The 23,483-nt window shown below is 32.7% G+C and overlaps 1 protein-coding gene across 4 annotated transcripts in view; it reads right to left on the minus strand.

The window, feature by feature from the left end:
• The window catches only part of Gkap1 (G kinase anchoring protein 1), a 56,367-nt gene that overhangs the window by 12,178 nt on the left and 20,706 nt on the right, over positions 1–23,483 (minus strand). For 3 of the 4 annotated variants that reach the window (XM_015506084.2, XM_015506083.2, XM_048800418.1), the window contains 2 exons: positions 22,431–22,453; positions 4,628–4,780 (listed from right to left, as the gene is read on the minus strand). In XM_015506084.2, coding sequence (XP_015361570.1) covers positions 4,628–4,780; positions 22,431–22,453 — 176 coding nt within the window. The remainder of the gene's footprint in view (positions 1–4,627; positions 4,781–22,430; positions 22,454–23,483) is intronic. The other variant, XM_015506085.2, reaches the window with a different exon arrangement.

Here is a 23,483-nt window from a genome sequence, read left to right on the forward strand (position 1 = left end):
CTACTATTGGGCCCACGAATCTCACTCCTAGAAATTTATGTTAAGTGGGAAGGTGAAGCATCTATGAAAATGTTCACTGTGGGTTCATCACAACAAAAATATATTATCAATTTAAAAGCCAAAGCATAGGACATAGGCTAAATACACAGTAAATTCACAAAATTGAAAACTATGCAATCACTAAAAATGATGATAAAGAACAATAAAATATATTTGCATGATCCCAAAATTGTAATATGTGTGAAGAAAAAAATTCTAGAAAGACATGTCAATCATAAATTTTATTTATTATTTTAATCATAAATAAGGTTTCACTTTATTGTTTTAAATTTTTCTTTTATCAAAATTATTTTATATTGAGTATCTAACAATGAGAACAATGCAGAATACAACTTTTGAAAAAATGAGACCGTTTTAAGTATGTTTTTAAGAAACTAATGGATCTTTTAAAAATTTTATTCATTTATTTTTATGCGGTGCTAAGAATCAAACCCAGTGCCTGACACGTGCTAGGCAAATGCTCTATCACTGAGCCACAATTCTATCTCCTATTTTAAGTATTTTTAAAAATCTGGATAAATATGACTATCCACTTTGAATAGGAAAGACTTTCTGATATCAAAGGAAGAAAACAAAAAGAAAAAGACTGACAGACTTGACTCAATTAAAAAAAATCTCAAAAAATAATGTAATAAAAATCAAAAGGTGAATGAAAAGCTAGAAAAAATAGTTGTAACCAATATGATAGACACATGACCAAAAAAACTTGAAAAAAACATGCAATCTCATTAGTTATCAAACTGGTACATTAAGATTTTTCTCAGCATAGGATAATTGCAAGCAACTTAATCTATAAACTGAATTATTTATTTAATGTACAAGAACTATTTGATGAACTGAAATGCTCACCATCTATAATTAACTGAAAAAAGTGGTTCATATGACAGTTACACATTGAGGAAAAATGTATATATCCATAGAAAAGTAGAACTATACCAAAATATCACGAGTAGTTTCCTCCAGGTGACTAAGATGAGGGTCTTTCTTTCCCCACTACATCTACAAATTGGGGATGATAATAATTCCCACCAACTCAATGGTTAACTATGAAATAAGAGTCTATTTTAAGTAGTTAATTCAGTATATCTGAAATATATATATCTCCATATATCTATTCCTCAAATATTTATTTTTGGTTTTATTGTTGTATTTTACTTAAATTTTTACAATAAATACATAACACTATTTAAAACACAAAGCCATATTGTTTTAACATATACTCACTTTTAATGAAGTACTACATTTTTATAAATATATTTACAAATTATCTTCTAAGTAAAAGTTATCATAATAAAATGAGATTGAAAGGATGTATAAGACAGAGTCTGTGCCCAAAGGAACTTGCAATCTATTAAGAATGGTAAGAATGACTGCTATAATAAAACCAAAATGTTATGAGGAATAAAAAGGAAGTAAAGATCATATCCAGATTTTCTGGTTTTAGTGTTGAAGACTGGGCTGTGGAAGAAGAAATGACATGTGAAATGCACATTTTTTTCATGAGTAAGTGGGGAAGGACTTCACACAGGATTGGTCTGCAGTTGCTATAGAAAAAAGTTTGGAAGAGTATATACATGGGAAGTTAATTGAGCTGAGGCTATCCTGAGAACAATGCTTTCAAATTTACTTAAGAGTAGTTCATGATAGGAATGTTTTATACTATGACACAGAATGCACATACATGTCATGTACATATGTGTATATCTTGTGTGTATACAGATGTGCACACAGGAACAAATTTTATAAAATATAAATAGGTATTACATACTCTGACATTTTCTCATGTACTCTTTTTGTTTGTAAGAAATGATAAAAATCAACTTAATGAAAACAAATGCTTGTTAAAAATGGCAGAATTCCACTAGGTGAAGTGGTGCACGCCTATAATCTAGCAGCTCAGGAGGCTGAGGTAGGAAAATTGTGCGTTCAAAGCCAGCCTCAACAAAAGTGAGGTGTGCTAGGCAACTCAGTGAGACACTGTCTCTAAATGAGATATAAAAAAGTGTTGGGATGTTGCTCAGTGGTTAAGCTCCCCAGGGTTCAATCCTTGGAACTGGGGGAAAAAATGGCAGAATACAGGTTTGTTTTTTCACACTTAATAATTCCTGGTATATAAATGCATATACAGTTTAAAAATGATTTGAATACTGGCAAAAAGAAGACTTTTCTTTCTCTGATAAAGGAGTACAATGGGGCAGAGAAAGAGAATTTAAAAACAGGCCTCAATTCTTTTTTCCCCAGTACACTCAATGACATACTACGACAAAATCCTAATTTTTTTTAATTATGAAAGACTTCACATATGCACATATATATGTATAACATGTATATGTTAGGTAAAAGTAAAAATAACCCAATATGCAGATTAAGAGTTCTGAACTTCTTTTAAGGATGAGTTTTACCAATACCTTGGCAGCACCCATGTGCCTCTCCTAGTTTATATCCCTTTCTCTTCTCTCCTGATGATCTCCACTGTTATGAACATTAAATTAACATTATGTTTAACATTGCCTTTATGTATATATACATTTATATGTGTTATATGTCTATATAGAATTCATATATGTATACATATAGATATCCCGAGTAATATATCAAATTTCTAATTTTTTAATATATGTATGAATAGCATTGAACTCTATTATCAATAAACACTTTGTTCTTGATATTTGTCCAACGAACTGCAGCTTAAGTTCATTCACTTCTCCTACTGAATTTACTATTTCAAAACAATGAAGTTTTTAACATGCCTACAGGACTTCTTAGTTCAGGGATAGAGTTTCTACAACATAGATCATGCCCATCCATCATGTTCAACTTTAAAAGATAACGCCAAATTGTTTCCCAAAATGGTTATACCAATTTATATTCCTACTAATAGAATACTACTGTTGCACTAAACCCTTCCAATTAAGCATTATCTAGTTCTTATCCATAGCCTTCATCCTCCTTCAATTTTTCCTAGGTACTGCAATGAAATTAATAGTTACCAAATAAAACTCTCCCTTCTACTCAAAAGCCTTCAAAGATTCTCTACTTATTTATCCTAAAGAGTTAAAATCATCATACGGTAATACATGCATACCCATGTTTATAGAAGCACAATTCACAATAGCCAAACTATGGAACCAGCCTAGATGTCCATCGATGGATAAAGAAAACATGGTATATACACACACAACAAACTTTTATTCATCCATAAATAAAAACGAAATATGGCATTGCAGGAAAACGAATGGAACTATTTCGAGAACATTATGTTAAGTGAAATAAGCCAAATTCAGAATGTCAAGGGTCATATGTTTTCTCTCATATGTGGAAGCTAGAGAAGAAAAAAGAAAAAAAAAAGGTGGGGGTGGATCTCCTAAAAATCAAAGGGAGATCAATGGAGGAAAGGATTAGGGGATGGGCGATGGGGAAGGAGGGGAAAGTGATGAGGAGTGATACTGGCCAAATTCTATTGTTGTATTGTGTGTATGTATGCATGTGTAACAATAAATCACATCATTATGTACAACTATAATGCACCAATAAAAAATGTGGAAAAAAAGGACTATCAAGTAGAAATGGGGATATGGCAAAAATTACATAGCACTGATTATCAGATGAGAACATTAGCACTGTATTAAAAATATTTTCTAGCAATACCTGTTGGTTCAGAGTTAAATTAGAATAGAGAAGGGAAACAATACTGAAAGCCAATGGTGCATAATGGCAAACTTTTTTTTTTTTTTTTTGTAAAGAGCTTGGCAGCAAATATTTTAGGCTTTCTGGGTTATTCTCTTTTCTTTCTTAAAAACAGTTATGTGAAAATGTAAATACTATTCTTGGTTCATGGGCCTTAAAAACAATAAGAACAACAAACAAACAAACAAAACAACCACTGACCAGATTTAACTCAAGCCATCCAGTTTGTCCTGTTATAAAGGATAAAATTCTAACTTCTTAGTTTCATAGGAAAAAAAATCTTTAAAATTTAACTTCAATCTATTTCTCTAATCATGTCATTCCAAGTTTACCTTAAACTTCTTGGTTGCGGAGTTTTTCAATTTCCTGAATACTCAGTTACAGGTCTTTCCTAATTCTGCAGTTGTCTTAGGATGCAGTCTCTCTCCATTTCGCAGTTTAGAGTTATTTATCATTCAAAATCCATGCCAAATGTAATTATTTATATACCATCACAATTCACCCAAGCTATGATTATGTTTTCTATTCAAAATATCTTTCTTATTGTTTCATATCTCTCTTAAAGTCTTCATCATGCCGAACAATCCTTTTACAAGTCTACCTCCTCAAATGCCCACTAATCTTTGTGTTCCCTCATCCCTTCACCAGTGCTTAACTGTACATAAAATATAGAACATATTCAATAAATATTCATCAATGAATAAACTACAAACTTAGTATTTTTAAACATAAATACTTTCGTGGGATTACTAACTAGTAAGATAATATCAAAAAACTTGCTTTATATAATGAAAACTGGATTCTACAAGCTTACTTTAAAAAAAGATAATTTGCATTTTAATTTCACTGTGATTTTAAGAGAATTTTCTATTTTACATGCCTGGTTGTGTTCATGAGCTGTACAATTATCTGTTCCATTATACTCTGTAAGCTGTTCTCTTCTTTTTTCTCTAATAAGAATTTTATGAACATCATCTTCCAGTCTATTGAAGAATCCTCCATCATGTGATAAAGTCTGAGAAGAACTCAATTCCTGTCAAAAATGAATTATGATTTACTATTATTCAACCCAACAAGTGAATTCATTTAATAAACCTAGTCAGTCACTAGAAGGATAAAGAATGAAAAAAAAAAAAAAAAAGATAGCTAGGAGATTATCAACCACTCAATCCTTCTGTATCTCCAGAAAATAAACAGTAGACCCATTTCCAAAAGTCCTTTTCTTACTTCATATTTTTTTAAAGTTGGGAACTGATTGATTTTAAAGCTTTTGTTACTCACATGCAATTCACTCTTCTAAGTGTTATATTTATTGTACCTTTTAACCTAAAAAACATTAATTTTTTTTTTTGTAGTATTGGGGATGAAACCTAGAGCCTCATGTGTGCTAGGCAAGTTGCTCTACCACTGAGCCACATCCCAAGACACACCCCCTTCCTATTCTGAGGCAGGGCCTTGCTATGTTGTGTCCAGAATGGTCTCTAACTCCCTGAGTTCAAGTAATCCTCCTGTCTCAGCCTTCCCAGTAACTGGGAGTACAGGCATGCACCACTGCAAATGGTTTTAGTAATTACACTTACTTCTAACATCTACTTTGAGTTAATTTTTTTGTATGGTATTGAAGGAGTACAAATTCATTCTTTGGCATGTAGATATCCAGCATTATTTGTTAAGAAGACTATTTTCCCCAATGAATTGTCCTGGCACCCCTGTCCAAATCTCTGGACTCGTAATCCCATCAACCTATGTTTATATTTATGCTGATAATGCACTGTATTGATTAATAACCTTGTATTGCTTGATATTTTGCATTGCACTTATAAATAATTTTTAACATAAATTCTATATACCATGAAGAATGTTTTAAAGAGATAATTTTTTTTTTAATTTTTTTTATTGGTTGTTCAAAACATTATAAAGCTCTTGACATATCATATTTCATACATTAGATTCAAGTTGGTTATGAACTCCCAATTTTACCCCAAATACAGATTGCAGAATCACATCGGTTACACATCCACATTTTTACATAATGCCCTATTAGTAACTGTTGTATTCTGCTACCTTTCCTATCCTCTACCATCCCCCCTCCCTCCCCTCCCATCTTCTCTCTCTACCCCATCCACTGTAATTCATATTTCTCCTTGTTTATTTTCCCATTCCCCTCACAAACTCTTATATGTAATTTTGTATAACAATGAGGGTCTCCCTCCATTACCATGCAATTTCCCTTTTTTCTCCCTTTCCATCCCACCTCATGTATCTGTTTAATGTTAATCTTTTCTTCCTGCTCTTCCTCCCTGCTCTGTTCTTAGTTGCTCTCAGTATATCAAAGAAGACATTTGGTATTTGTTTTTTAGGGATTGGCTAGCTTCACTAAGCATAACACAAGTACATGAAAAAATGCTCACCATCTCTAGCAGTCAGAGAAATGCAAATCAAAACCACCCTAAGATACCATCTCACTCCAGTAAGATTGGCAGCCATTATGAAGTCAAACAACAACAAGTGCTGGAGAGGATGTGGGGAAAAGGGTACTCTTGTACATTGCTGGTGGGACTGCAAACTGGTGCGGCCAATCTGGAAAGCAGTATGGAGATTCCTGGGAAAGCTGGGAATGGAACCACCATTTGACCCAGCTATTGCCCTTCTTGGACTTTTCCCTGAAGACCTTAAAAGAGCGTACTACAGGGATACTGCTACATCGATGTTCATAGCAGCACAATTCACAATTGCTAGACTGTGGAACCAACCCAGATGCCCTTCAATAGATGAATGGATAAAAAAAATGTGGCATTTATACACCATGGAGTATTATGCAGCACTAAAAAATGACAAAATCATAGAATTTGCAGGGAAATGGATGGCACAAGAGATAATATTTTATCATTATATATACAATTATGTAAAATTACAAAGTTTACACATTCTCCAATAAAGTAGTATTCCTCCTCTGACTTCCTTTGTATGCACAGAGACTAAAGAAAATATTCTTCTCACTCTCAATGATTTCACTTAGGCCCCACATTTTTAAGTTCTAATACAATTTTACCCGTTTCAATTGTATTTGTGATCAAATTCTACATCCTTTTCCCTTCACATTATCTATGAAAATTAAGTGTTTGAATAAACTATTTTCTTGTATATAAGTGCTTAATACACAAATGACATTTTAAAAGTTTGTAAAATGCTTTATATTTTACAAAGCATTTAAACAAACATTACTATTTGAATCTCATAAATACTATGAGAAGTTGACAGAGCAAGTATTTATCCCTCCCGCTCAGGAATGCCCATAAATTATTGCTAAATGCTACAGATATAACTCTTAAACCTATTGCTTCATGAAATATTTCCAGAATATTCTTTTATAAATAATTTTTTACACCTTTATTTTACTTGTTTATTTTTGTATGTGGTGCTGAGGATCGAACGCAGGGTCTCACACATGCAAACTGAGCACTCTACCGCTGAGCCACAACCCCAGCCCCCAGAATATTCTTTTCTTAAAAAATATTTTTAGTTGGAGATGGGCACATACCTTCACTTTATTTATTTTTATGTGGTGCTGAGGATTGAACCTAGTGCCTCACACATGCTAGGCAAGCACTCTACCACTGAGCCCCTAGCCCCTCTTTCAGTACATTCTGTTAAGACTTCATCTGAAAGCAATAAATACAAAAGTGCTTAAAACACTTCTATAAACAGAATAAATAACATGCTGTTGGCAACAATCTCTGGATTTTCCTGCAACTAAAAAGACTGCAGTTCCATCTAGTGTGTCTACTTTTTGATAGATGCTCCCATTACTACAATCCTATCCCAATCTCTATCCACTATCCCTATTCTCATATCTTTTGAGTAGTTCTTAGTGAGGCACAAAATTTCTTTTCAGCCTATAAGATGAAAAATTTCAAACTACAACTTGATAAACTACGGGGGAGACAAAAATAATTCAACTACCACCCCCCACCGTTCATCACAGAAAAAAAGATCGAAATGTGGTGAATTTAAGAATATAGATTCTTTAAATCAATTACTGTATAGCCAATTCAATTTCAATTTAATCTGAAATCTGAGCACAGCATACAATGAGTAAGACAGTATAATGCTTGCATAAATATAGACATACAAATCAATTAAACAGATTGATAGTCTTATCGTAAACTTTTACATTTATGGTCAATTTAATTTTTTAAAAGGTGCCAAAGCACTTCTTTAAGGAGATAATAGTATTTTCAATAAGAAGCACTGGGAAAACTGGATATGCACATGCTGAAAGGTAATTTTGAATTTTTTATTCATACCAAAAGGTAAATTTGAATTTTTTATTCATACCATACAAAAAATTAACTAAAATATGAATCATAAACATTAAGGAAAAATTAAAACTATAATGCTTCTCAAATAAATAATAATGGTCTTCGGTTAGGCAAAGAGTTATTAAATGAACATCAAAAGTATAATCCATCAAAACATAAAATTTTTCTGCTTCAAAAGATACCATTAAGAAAACAAAAAGGCAAAACACAGCCTGAGAGAAAATAATTAGAAATCATACATCTGACAGAGGACTCATATCCTCCAAACATATGAAGAAATCTTATAATCAATAATTAGACAACACAATTAAAATGGGCAACAGAACTGAACAGACACTTCATCAAAGAAGATGCAAAAATTGCTGCTAAGCAAATGAAAAAATGCTTCTTAGTTTAAGAAAGTGCAAACTGAATGAAAATTACAATTACATGCTATAATCAAATGGCTATAATCAAAACCAGAGACAATATCTAGTATTAGTAAGAATGTATAGAAAATGGAACCCTCAGGGGAAATACTAGCAAGAATACTGGCCAAATTATATTGTTATATTATGTGCATGTGTGAATATTTAACAACAAATCCCACCATTATGTATAACTATAATGCACCAATTTTAAAATGTGGAACCTAGAGCCCTCGTGTTGCTGGGAATGATAACTGGTGCAGTCATTTTTTAAAACAATCTGACAGACTCTAAGTCTAAACATAAATTTACCATACAACCCAGCAATTTCACTCCTAGATATCCACCTAAGAGAAACGAAACACACAGCCAACAAATGTTCATTCACAGAAAATCCACCAACATTTATACAATGGAATATTATTCACCAATAAATCTGAATGAATTACTGATACATGCTATATATGGGTAAAGCTCAAAAACACTAAGTGAAAGAACTTAAATGTGTAAGACTACATATTGTAGGAGTACATTCATAAGAGATTGCCAAAAAAGGCATATCTGCAGAGATAGAGGTCAGAAGAGTCATTGCCAAGGGCTGAAGGTAGGAGTAGAGACTAATTATAAATGTATATGCCAGGGCTAGGGTTGTGATTCAGTGGTAGAGTGCTTGCCTAGCACATGTGAGGCACTGGGTTTGATCCTCAGCACCACATTTTAAAAAATACATAAAATAAAATAATAAAGTTATCATGTTCATCTATAACTAAAAATATTTTATAAAATAAATGGATATGCAGGAGCCTTGGGAATTATGGAAATTTTTGAAAACTAGACTATGATTATAGCCACAAAACTCTTTAAATATACTACAAATGAGAGTAGGGGTTGTAGTTCTGTAGTAGAAGTTGCCTAACATGCATGACACCCTCAGTTCAATTCCCAGCAACTCAAAACAAATATTAAGTAAATATTATTTTAATACACACATGCTATATACACATGCAATAGACAAATTTTATGGTACATAACTCAATAAAGCCATTTCTAAGAAGGCACTCACAACTCCACCATTCTTTTGTTTTTTTTTAAAGCAGTTTTTTTTGTTGTTGTTGTTTATTTTTATGTGGTGTCGGGGACCAAGCCTAATGCCTCACACATGCTAGGCAAGTGCTCTACCACTGAGCCACAACCCCAGCCCCTCCACCATTCTTCTTAACAATTTAGAACACTGTTTATCCCCTTGTGCCCTGCCCTCATGTAGTTTTCACTTATCTCTATCTTCCTGCAAAGTTAATACTACCCCTCAAATTTAGTTTATCATTCCCATCTTTGGTTTGTGTTTTACAAGCATATCATTAAACAATATAAATGCATTTGCCCATTTTCTCTATTTACTTTTTATTATGAAATTTTTCATCCATTTATTCTACCCCTAAACTTAACAACTGTAAAGTTTTTCCTATATTTATCCTATATTTCCCCTATTGTTGCTTATAATTTTACAGCATAGCCATCATGACATTTTATCTCAAAATTCTTTCACATGCAGTTATAAAATATTTTTCAATGTAACCATATTATCACACCCAACAAAAACATATTTTCTAATATCATATACTTATGCCTATTTCATATTTGAATTTCTTCAACGGTAACAAAACATCTTATTACTAGTCTAATTAAGGTCTACATATTACATTTGGTCATCTCTTAAATCTCCTTTAATCTAGAACATCCTCCTCCAAACACTCCACCTTTTCTTCTCAGTAACATTTTTGTTTTGTTTTGTTAAAGAGACCAGGTCAGTTGTCCTACAAAGTATCCATCTCGGTTTTGCTGGTTTGCTTTATCTCTTGTAAAATGGAAGTCAGAGCTCAAGGCTTGATTTATATATTAGGTTAAATTTTAAAAAAAATTTTTTTAGTTGTAGATGTACACAATACCTTTATTTTATTTACTTTTATGTGGGGCTTAGGATTGAACCCAGTGCCTCATATGTGCTAGGTGAGCGCTCTACCACTGAGCCACAACCCCTGCCTCAGGTTAAGTATTTTTAGCAAGAATACTTAAGTTTTGCCAGGTGCAGTGATGCATGCCTATAATGCCAGCAGCTCAGGAGGCTGAGGCAGGATTGTGAATTCAAAGCCAGTCTCAGCAATTTAGCAAGGCCCTAAGAAATTCAACAAAACCCCATTTTTAAATAAAATATAAAAAAGGGCTGGAAATGTGACTCAGCAGTTAAGCGCCTTTGGGTTCAATCCCCATTTCTTTAAAAAAAAAAAAAAAAAAACTTAAGTTTTGTTTAAGTTTTATAAAATTGATACCACTCTGAGAAAATCTTCTGAGACTTATTTTTCATTTAACACTGTTTTGGATCATACGTGTAGTTACCCAGAAACATAACTTTACTTTCACTACTGTGTAAACCTTTGTGTGATTACACTAAAATTTATCCATTCTGCTGAAAAATAATAGATTTTTTTCCAGTTTTTTTCTTTGGGAAAGATGAAAGTGGGCTAGTCCATTGCACACATAAACATAAAATTCCTATGGTTCCTAGGAAATATAAAAGTTTCTCTAGGACATGTGTACTTAGGAGTAAAACTGCAAAATTGTAACTTATATCAAGGACCTGCATGCAAGCTACAGCCCAAAAGGGGCCTGCTGCCAGTTTTGAAAATAAAGTTTTACTGCAACGCAACCATTCTCAGTCATTTAAGTAAGCTATAGCTGCTTTTATTCTATAAATGGCAGAACTGAGTAGTTGTGACAAAGACCAGATATAAAATATTTGCTACCTGGCCCTTTATAGAAAAAGTCTGCTGACTCCTCAGTTATTATAAATTTTCAAATTTATAAGAACACAAAATTATGCAAAGTATTTGTACTAATATACATTCTCACCAATATAAACTGATCTATAATTCTATAGATCCATGACCTCTGAATCTTGATATTTTTAAACTTCTTAATTTTTGCCTGCCTGGTGGGTGAAGGGGAAAAACAAAACAAAACAAAAAAACAGTATTCTCAGTGTGATCTTAATTTACATTTCTCTGATTAGTTACAAAGTAGGCTGTTTGTCATGTTTTTGTTATACATATTTCCTGGTTTGTGAACTGTCTGATGTTTCTTGCTTATTCTTTCATATTTATATCTTGTGAGACAGTAACCATTTGATTGGAGTTCTTTCTCTACCTAGATACATCTTAGTTCTTTATCAGTTCTATATTTTGAAAACTTCATTTGTGCCTTACTTTTTTACATTCTATTTGGTATTTTGTGGAAAATAAGTTATTTACTTTGAATGTCATCCAATTTATAAATCATTTGTTTTAGAGTATTTCTGTGAATTTTTCCCATACTCCTCAGTCACAAACATGTTCTCCTGTATTTTCCAGTTCTAAAAGTTATAAATATGCCTTTTATATAAATGGCTCATCTGTATGCAGAACTGATTTTATTGTGTGATGAAAAATAAAGATACAATTTATTTTTTTTCTTAATACAGCTGTTCCTTGCTTTTCTACATATAAAACATGATAAAGTTAGAATAATTAACAAGTATAGAAATGGCCCAGGATTAAACTGCCCAGTGGGACAAAACAGCTCAAAAACATATTCATACATACATGGACTTTTGGTGAATGACAAATACATTATTTATGGTTCTTCTTTATGAGTTCTTAGCTCTTGGCCTTTGATGTTCTATACTAGTAACTTGTTGAGTTCTAAAAACAAAAACAAAAATTCTAGGATTTTCACTAGACTTACAGAGACTCTACAGATTAATTTGTGGGAAAACTTTCATTATAATACTTTCATATTTCTAAGAGTTCCATGTTAGGTCTTAGAGGACAGCCTTCTAGCTTTACAATTTAAGATACTTTAAAGGCCTGGGATTGTGGCTCAGTGGTAGAGTGCTTGCCTCATGCTTGAGACACTGAGTTTGATCCTCAGCACCACATAAATGTGAAATAAAGATATTGTGTCCACTTAAAACTAAAAAAATATTTTTTAAAAAGATACTTTAACATACTGTTATACAATTTTCAAAATAGCAAACTATGTGCTTTTTTGTTTTTACTACTCAAGTGTTTTTAACTTACTCCAAGAGGAAATCTAAATAATGATGTTCTCCAAGTGAGCTATTAATGACGACATTATATTTGGGGTAAGTCTACTTTCTCCTCTCCCCCAGGGTAAACTCCAATAGAATCAAGTCTTAACTTGAAATAATTATGCATTTAATAAGCTGTTACTATATAATCAGGACTATACTATGCATGGGCTACTCTCCTGGAACTCATAATACTAAGAAAGATAAAAACTAATACATAAATAACTCTTCTTTAAATCCTCTTTAAATAGGAAGATAACTCTTTTTTAAATAACTCTTCTTTAAATCAGGAATAATAAACTATAAAGCATGTAGCCACTTCTTTTGTAAATGGCAAATATAGTTAATTGTTAGTGGCATTTTTTTTCTTACTGAACAAGAATGTAGTCTCATAATTATTCTTAATACAGAGCTCCATGAAAGCCCTAATAATGTTTTTAAAGTGGCAGAGAAAATGAAACCTACTATGTGTTTGTTATAAACATTATTAAAATACATAAGCAGACTCCAACAAAGACTCTTGAAAGTTTTAGTAAGAAGGTAGAACAATGTCATTCACTCAACTGATTTTCATTTACATTACTATTTACCATGTGTCAGAAATTAAGATTACTAGGGAACAAAATAAACAAAATTTGATTTTGTTAACTTCTAAGAACTCAAATTCTAGTGAAGAAATAAAATGATAAGGAGGAGTTTCAAGATGACAGAATAGAAGCGGTCACTTTCCTGACTCCTCCATAGAGTGAAACAAGAAAGTAGACAGGCAGCTTCTTGGCAAAGTGGGCAAACAAAAAAAAAAGTGGGGGGACTTTACTGGAATTTAAAACTGGACATTCAAAAAGCAGACCAGAGACTCAGGAGGTTGGATATAATAAAATAAGGAGGAAATCCCCAGCGGCACAGTCAGGCTGGAAGCAGCAGCCAGAGTAGTCCCTCTATGAGCACAGTGGAGGGATAAAGGAATAAAGGAAGCCAAATTTGGGGGAGGCCCAAGATGTGCCGGGTATGGAGCATTTAGAGATCAAGGACCGGCAAACCCGAAGGATGCGCTGCACAATATCCATGTGCAGGGAAAGAAGACACCACCTCTCCAGTCAGCGTGTAGAAGAAGGAAAGAACCATTTTGCAGCCGCTGCACTGGGCCAGCACCTGAAGGTGCCAATTCCTGGCAAACCCGAGTCTGGGCTGAAATACAGCCCCAGTAAACACATACTGCAGACACAGAGTGTGCTTGTAACCAGGAGAAAATCAAACGGGAAAGAAGTTTACACAGGGAACAACTGGTAATGGATACCCATCCTGCTCTACCCCTCTCTTTCAATCCGACTGCTTGCAGGACCAGCTGGAAAAGACCTATCTTGCCAGGAACTTGGAAGGGAGGAGGCAGGAGAGATCATTTAGAGACTGAACCTTTACAGGAAACGTGAGGTCTGAAGGTGACACAGGGGGCTAAGAATTGGCTATCTCACCAACAGAAACCAGGGGAGATCCCTGGAGTACAGTTTCTCAGTGTGGATCAGCAAGTACTGAGCCCTGGAGGTGTGCTGATTTAAAATCTCCAGACCAACTGGCATTCAGTGAAGAGCCTGGAGCCCATCTAAGCCTAAATGCTGCCTTCAGGAATTCCACCTACTGGATTACCTCTCTCACTCCAGCAATCCAGAGGGTGGAGGATCAAGCTCCAGAGGACTCCACCTGAAACTACTGAGAAAAGGAAATTAGAATCTTTTGAACTCCTTAACTTTTCATCAAGATCTTTTTTTTTTTAATTCTTTTTCTCTGTTTAATTGTGATCTTAATGGTATATGGACACTTATACATATTCATTTTTTTCTCATTTCTAACATTTTTAAAGCCAATTATTTTTCATGGATTAGTTTTTTTTTCTGTGAACTAGAATGTTTGGTATATTTTAGTTTTGCATTTTTTTATTTTTAATTTTTTATAATTTTTACTTTATATATTTTTTCTGTTTCCATTCTCTTTTCATTTGCTAATAGCTAATCTCTATTTTCTTTAATTCTTCCTTTACTTTTTTACTTCTTCTCTCCTCCTGCCTCATAATCATTACATCCTCTCTGATCTCTCCCTGTTCACCTTTTGAAATTATAAACCCTTTTGCAAACCTGCTGTTTTTATTGTATGATAATATCATTTCTGTATATTTGGATAATTAACATTATGGATATCATCGTAGGTACTATTTGTTTTAATGCTGTGTATTGTTTACATTGGTGGTGGTATTATTTGTCTTCCCCTAAATGGTGTGGTAGTGGAAACCTCGGGACATTATAAGTCCACAGGGTAGAAACTCTACTGCCTCAGATCCATACTGTTAGATGGGCAGACACATAAACAACATGAAAAAGCAAGGAAAAAAACTGCCCCAAACAAACCTAGATACTCCAAAACCAGAATCCATCAACACCACATTGAAAAAAAATGTCAGAGAAGGAATTAAGAATGTACCTAGAACTGTGAAGTTAAAGAACAGTATGAGAAATGAAATCAGAGAGAAAAATACATAATTTTGAAAACAGAGTTGACCATGGAGAGAAGAATTAAGAAACCATGAACAGAATTCCAAGAACTATGGGATAACATGAATAGACCAAATTTAAGATTTATCGCAATAGATGAAGTTGCAGAGGTACAAACCAAAGGAATGCACAATCTTTTCAATAAAATAATATACTAGAAAATTTTCCAAACCTAAAGAATGGAATATAAAATCAAATACAGGAGGCTTACCAGACCCCAAATGTACAAAATTACAACAGACCCACACCAACGCACATTATAATGAAAATGCCTAAATACAGATAGAATCTTAAAGGCTGTGAGAGAAAAATATCGGATTACCTATACGGGGAAATCAATTCAGATCTATCAAGTGCTGAAAGAAAATGGATACCAACCAAGAATCCTATATCCAGCAAAATTAAACTTCAGATTTGAAGATCAAATAAAAATCTTCCATGATAAACAAAAGAATTTGCAACTAGAAAGCCTGCACTACAAAACTATCTCAACAAAATATTCCACGAAAATGAAATGGAAAAAAAAAAGTGAAAACCAGCAAAGAGAGGAACTACACTAAAGGAATAGTCAATCAAAGGAGAAGCTAATTAAAATTAAAAACTAGAAATGAGCCCAAATAACCAGGAATACAAATCATATCTCAATAATAACCTTGAACATTAATGGCCTAAACTCATCAATTAAAAGACACAGACTGGGAGGCTGATTTAAAAAACAAGTCTCAACAAGATGCTGTCTCCAAGAGACATCCACTTACTGAAGGTGAAAGGATAGAAAAAATATATCACTCACATGGATCACATAAACAAGCAGAGGTTTCTATCCTCAAATCAGATAAAGTGGATTTTAACCCAAAGTTAATCAGAAGGGAAAAGAAGGCCATTTCATACTGCTTAGAGGAATTATACATAAACAAGACATTACAATCATAAATATTTATGCCCCAAACAATGGAACATCCACGTACATCAAACAAACCCTTCTCAATTTCAAGAATCAAATAGAGCACAACATAATAATACTGATAACTTAAAATGCCTCTGTCTCTACTGGATAGATCCTCCAAACAAAAACTAAACAAAAAAGCTATACAAGTAAAAAATACAACTGATAATTTAGATTTAACAGACATATATAGAATATCAATGACTGAATATACTTTCTTCTCAGCAGCACCCGGATCCATCTCTAATATTGACCATCACATATGTTGGCATACAATTATAATATTACCTTAATATATTTTTAGCACCTGTAGTGTTATTTTTTAAATATTTTTTAGTTGTAGTTGAACACAATATCTTTATTTTATTTATTTATTTTATGTGGTGCTAAAGATTGAATCCAGGGCCTCACACATGCCAGGCAAGCGTTCTACCACTGAGCCACAACCCCAGCCCCTGTAGGGTTATTTTTAATAGCTCCCTTTCCACTGATATTAATTTTTGTTCTTGCTTTTTTCTTGATTAGACTTGTTTATTTTTGTACTATTTCTCTATTTCATCTATTTCTGCTCCTACTCTTATTTTTTCCTTCCTACTGCATAATTTGAAAATAATTTGTTAATCTAGCTTCTTTCTGATATGAGTTACTTTAAGTTATAAATGTTCATCTGAGTACTGTTTCATCCCAGAAATCCTGATACTGAAAATTTTATTATCACTTAGTTCAAAGCACTTTTTATTTACTTTTCTCGGGCTTTTCCCCTTGACCTCTGAGATATTTATAAGGGTGCTACTTAATTTTGAAATAGTTGATGAGTGGGGGTGGGGTTCTCTATATGTTAAGGTGATTGATTTCTAATGTAATAAATCATACAGGAAACAGTCTACATGATTTCAAATTTTAAAAAGTAATGGAATTGCTGACTGCATTGGTTATATACATGTCAAAGGTGATGAAATTACATACTTCAAATATGTACTTTTTATTGTACTTCCAAAAATTTTTTTTTAGTTGTTGATAGACCTTTATTTTATTTATTTATATGTAGTGCTGTGAATTGAACTCAGTGCCTCATACATGCCAGGCAAGTGCACTACGGCTGAGCCCCAGCCCTTGTTCTTCAATTTTACCTCAATAAAGCTATGGGAAAAAAATGATGACAAGGAGTTGAATGCTATTAAACAGGCTGTTCAGGGCATCTAAATAAGATCATGATTGGGGAAAGCTTGCAGGAAAATGTGACCCTATGGCTAAGTTCTAAAGCAAGATGTTTACTCTGGTCAGTGACTCACTAGACAAGTTAGCCAGATAAAGAAAAATAGAGAAGAATATAGTATGAAAAAATACAGTATGTTCAGAAAAACTCAAGGCTTGGTATACAGAAGAGTCAGTCTTGAAAATATAAAAATTATTTTTAAAAGTAGTTCAGGAGCTTCCAGGTATGTTGGCACATTTCTATAATACCAGCACTTGGGAAGCTGAGGCAGGAAAGATCACAAGTTCCAGGACAGCATTAGCAACTTAGCAAGGTCCTAGGCAACTTAGTGAGAGCCTGTCTCAAAATAAAAAAATAAAAATAAAAAGGGCTGCGATGTAGTTCAGTGGTAAATTACCTCTGGGTTCAAGCCCCAGATTTAAAAAAAAAAAAATAAATACGTACAGGAAAGGGCAAGGGCTAGGGTGGGAGACTGATTTTTATATAAACCCTCCTCTATCATTCAGTTATTACTACATGTATATGTTCTGGAAGTAAAAATCTGATGGAGAATAAGCTACAAGGAAATAATGAATCAAAAAATAATCACCAATAATTGCTAAAGCATTGACTTATAAGGCTGATGAGAAGCGTTAGAATGGCTGTAACATCCGAACCCCACTGATCACTTAAATATACTTTTATTTTAAAATAGTGTTAGACTTACAAAAAAGTTGCAAAAATAATATAGGGGTTCCCACATATCCCTCACCTGTTTTCCCCTGTTGTTAACACTTTACATTATTATGGTACATTTGTTATAAGTAAGGAACCAATATTGGTAACACTGATCACCTCGTCAAGGAACTGTCTGCCAGAATTCTCCAGCGTAAAGTTATTTTCCCTCCTTCCATAGCAAAGCCACTAAGCAAAGCCCACACTCAAGGAGGTATGGGAGAAATTAAGTTCCATCTACTGGAAGGAGAATATCTACATAAACCATTTGGAATTTTTACGAGTGGAAGATTTATCTCTCTTCTCACATTTATTTACTTATTTGAACCACTTATTACTGATTCATAAGTATACACTTTGTACTTTGGGTACAATATTATGTTTACTTGGTTTCTCAAATTATCTCAGCTCTGACTATTGGAGCTACTTTAGTGGCTCTTACTATCCCTCTGACATGCTCCCAATCTTTTTTTTTTTTTTTTTTAAAGCACCTTCTTACTTTTCTGCACTACAAGATGCTCTAGGTTCATCTTATATATCTCCTCTTGTGGTCCTAGAAGCAGTCATTTCTCCTAGTCCTGGTTCGTTTTGTTGAAAATTTTGGTATGAGAGCCACCAATCAGTTTTAACATCATAAAAATAGCAAAACATTCTACAACCCTTGATTTGATATGATGGGAAATATATTATACACTCTAAGAAACACTCATGCCTCTTTAATCTATTTAAGAAAACAATTTGAATCTAACCGTCTCAAGGGCTGGGGTTACAGCTCAGTGGTAGAGCGCTTGCCTAGTACGTGTGAGGCACTGAGTTTGGTCCTCAGTACCACATTAAAATAAATAAAATAAAGGTATTGTGTCCATCTACAACTAAAAAATATATTTTAAGAAAACCTAATTAACAGTTTATAAGAAACACTGTGAAGACGTAATCCTCAGATCCCCACATAATCATATGATCTGTCTTGAGATGAAGCCACAGATAGCAACTGAGAGTAGAGAGTTCTAAAACTGTTGAAACATCTGGATCCAGTCAACTATGAGGCCAGTTCTCCCCCTATTCTTTTATGACTTGGTTATATGAACCAAATAAGCATTTTTATGTATTTATTTATGTATTTTTTTTGCTTATGCTGGACTGAGTTGGCCTTCTGTTACTCAAAACCAGAGAAGTAATAAATAAGTATAGGAAAGGGAACAAAAATAAATGCAACACATTAAGACTAGGACATGGCTTGAAATTTAAGTAAAGCCAGCTTTTAGGTGAGATATTTAAAAGTCAGTTTAAATGTATGTGCTTTTAACTTTAATAGTCTATATTAATAACATTTTGGTAGGTATAACTAATAGTTAATAGTTGATTAACTATTTTACTTTTTAACATCTTTCTCTTATTATTTAATTATACAATGATGAATTATCATAACGTTAGAAAACCAACAGATCCAATATTTTTTTCATAATATACTAGATCCTAAAATAAGTTACTTATTCACTCATGTAACCAAGCATAGTACAATCAGAAATAAATAGGTTATGAAGCCACATAGGATTGATTTTGTTCCTTGGCTCTTTCCTTTATCTCTAGTCCTTTTAATTTTTAATAAAAACAATTACAGCACAGACATGATAAAAACTCAAAAACATACTGTAAAAACCCTTTTCTCTTATCCTTGTCCTAGGATCACCCCCTGCCTCCTTTGGTAAAAACTGTTATAATTTCTTGGGTATTCAACAACTGTTATAATTTCTTGGGTATTCTTCCACAGACTGCCTATTCAAGCATCCTGAAGACTTGACCTTTGGACTTTAAGACTTGATGATCACTAAAATTTCTAAAGTTATATAACTATACTAGAAGGACTAGCATCAAGAAAGTCAGATAAAAGTGGGTCTCAAGAGAAAGGATAAACTATAAGATACTCTTCCCAGCAGTACCAGCACTTTAAAACATATTAAGGTTTTTTAAAATTAAGATTTAAAAAACTTTTAAAAATAAAATAACATTTCTTAAAAGGTTATTTGAGGTTTTATAAAGAGGTTTGTATAAGCAACTACTCTGTTATTACTTCTGTTTATCTAGAATTCTCTTGGGATATTCCTGTTTATACTCTAGTGAAGGACACTGGTGGATAAATGATAGTCAACATCTCCCAGATATTTAATGAAGAAAAGCTAACTGTATTCCACTCCCTACATGCAGTTCAAGTACCTCTAAATCACCTAACAAAAAAATTTTAAAAATGATTTTAATTTTATCCAATAAATGCCTGATTTACAAGGGGCAGGTAAGAATGTTATTCTGACAAGGGGTTAGGTACTTTAGAGTAATGATGAAAAAAAATTCTCCTGATATTAAGTAACATATAAGGATAGAAATAATTATTCAGAATATAATGTAATAAAGATTAGTACATTTATAGGAACAGAAAACATTTCATTTTGGAGTTCAAACAAATATTTTCAGTCTTCTTTTTTGGATTCTCTGGGGTGGAGGAGATAAAATTCTTCTAAACTCCTAGAGCAAGGGCAAAACCACTGTAACATTTAAGTCCCATAAAGTGAATACAGGTTGAGAATTTCTAATAAAAAAATCTGAAATCCAAAATGCTCCATCCTATTTGGATGTTTAGTGTTTTCAGATTAGGGATGCTCAACCAGAAAAGTCTATGCAAATATTCCAAAATCCAAAACCAGAAACAATTTACTGGTTCCAAGTGTTTTGGATAAGGGATACTCAACCTGTAATACTAGTAATAGAAATGGAACATAAAGGTGATATGTTTCTAACAAGCATTAAAAGATGAAGTGAATTATATATTCTTTTGACTAATTTCTTAAATAGTTATGTGGGAAATAAGACTACATTTTAAATATAAAACTTGTAAATCATAAGGATTCTTTTTTTTTTTTTAATATTTATTTTTTTAATTTTCGGCAGACACAACATCTTTATTTGTATGTGGTGCTGAGGATCGAACCCAGGCCGCACGCATGGCAGGCAAGCGCGCTACCGCTTGAGCCACATCCCCAGCCCCATAAGGATTCTTTACAATGAATTTTATTTCATATGAAATTTAATAATTGAGGATAGGAAAAATATGATTCCCTATACAGATGCTTATTTAAATACAACTCATCTTGAATATATTAAATAGATAAGATCCTCTTGCTCTGCATTTTTTTTTGTTAATCTTTCACATCAGAAAAGAAAAAAAAATCAAAGCATGGAACAGTTGATAGAATTAAAACTATCCCCCAAAACTCAATGGGTAAAAATAAATTGAAATTGGTCCCAAAACAAGTTTCTACTTTTGAACACAGATTTAATATTCAGTCTAAATATGAGGTCATTTAAATTTTAACTAAGAAATAGTGTTAGCAGCTTAAAAATAACCTAAAAAGAATTTCAACTGTTTTAACAATCAATCAATTTTGTGTTTGCAGGTATAGTTACAAACTAAATTATTAATATTAATATGGTGAGAAGATTTTAAATGTGATTTTCTGTTTTTATGGTAGTATGGAGGAGTGAACACAGGACCTTGTGTATGCTAAGCATGATACCACTGAGCTACATCCCTAGCCCCAGATATGGTTTTCTTAAGAGATGGATTAAATTTTCCTAACCTGGACAAGCAAATGCTTGAAACAAAATAAAACAAAAAGGTCAGACAAAAGATATACAGAATATTCTAAGTGAAATCAAGAACTATCTGATCATGAAAAAAACACAATGAAATCACTGACAATAAAGCATATATAACAGAAGAATAATGAAACTTGGAAATTATTGCTTTAAGAAACCAAAAGAACTGTAATATTTTATTAGTATCTTCCTCAACAGAAGGGGATATTTTATAACAGTATCATCTCTCAAATCTAAAAGGTTTGTAGAGGCAGCATTAGAATTTTAAAAGAAAGGGACCTATAACACCAGGAAGGTTTGTAGGCTATAGGCTGTATTACTCCTTAATGATGAAAGGAATGGGCATCTATAGAATCAAAGCTTACCTCACTATTTCCATAATTCTCAATACCTGAGATATGGTGTCCCAAGATAAGATTTTTATGAAGATTGAAACATAGACACTTTTCCCTTCACTTTTAAGTTTGGTACACACATGGTAATATTTTGGCCCATGTGCACACACTTTCTCTCACCACACACACACTCCCACACACACAAATTAGGATAATAAACCCAAATGTCATTATACTTCATGCAAATAGTATTTTTATCCTATATTTTCTATCCTTACACTGCCAAAATCTGATGGGTTCAATCAAGACAAACCTATCAACTATCCTTTAAACAGCTACGTCTCAAAAAAACTTACTGCTAAATATTAAACTGTTATTCTTAAAATCAACAGTGTTTTCTAAAACATAAGATGGTTCCAAACTTACCTCAGTCTTTTTACTAATATGATCTGTAAATGAAAAATAAAAAGTGAAACTTCATTGAAATAAAATGTTTTAGCATATAAATAAAACTAAAAATTATAAAGGGTTATCTAGGACTCATATCAGACTTACTTTTCTAGATTTAAGATGTTAAAAGTCAGGATATAATTAGTAATTAGTTCAGCTTAGGGACCAAGATCTTGTATCTTAAGTTAAATATCATCCATGCATTAAATTTTAAAACAAGTGAGTCTCATAATTTAGTTATTTGGTTTCACAAGATTTCAGTGGAGAGAGAAAGCTGAGGGGACACAAATGATCAATATCAATTTAGAGTACTGTTAACTGTAAAAATGTTCAGATTATTTTCTTTGTTGAATGAAACAGAGTATGATAGTAATTTATATCCTTTAAAACTGTAAGCTATTTTATTTTAAAAATATATATCATGATGATTTGATAGTACTATGAATAAAACCCTGAAAACTGAGGTAAATTCATAGAATATAAAAATGAACCCATAAAAATATTTCTAGATGAAGTTAGTCACTGACTTAGAAACAACACAACATTTCAGGAAAGGAATTACTGAGAACAGGTAAGAAAAGGAAGACATAAAAGAATCTATATAGATACAAGGTTGCATCTAAAGTACAAGCAAGGAGCAAGTATTCTTATTTAAATTGGAAAGGATCAGGATATCTAATAATAATACTTTTGTATAGCAGAAACCTTACATTCTCCAGGACTAAAAATAATTTAATAGCTTTCTTTTGACCAAGACTATGAAAGATGGTACAATTCTCTAAAACATCTTTTGATCAAAATAAAAGTCTATAGACATAGTAAATGCCAAAATCTTAAGGTTCACATTAAATTACCAAATCCTGGTAGGCCATGTGACCATTATTTTGGCATGTTCTACTTAACATACAACGTGATGCCAGAATCTGAGGAATAATCACAACTGTGATAATCATGACTTATAAAAATACTGTGTACCTTCTCTTTAACATATTGTTACTGATGGTTTTCTCGATGCAGCTAATAAACTTA

This window comes from Marmota marmota, unplaced genomic scaffold (genome assembly GCF_001458135.2).
Source record: "Marmota marmota marmota unplaced genomic scaffold, marMar, whole genome shotgun sequence".
NCBI lineage: Eukaryota > Metazoa > Chordata > Mammalia > Rodentia > Sciuridae > Marmota > Marmota marmota.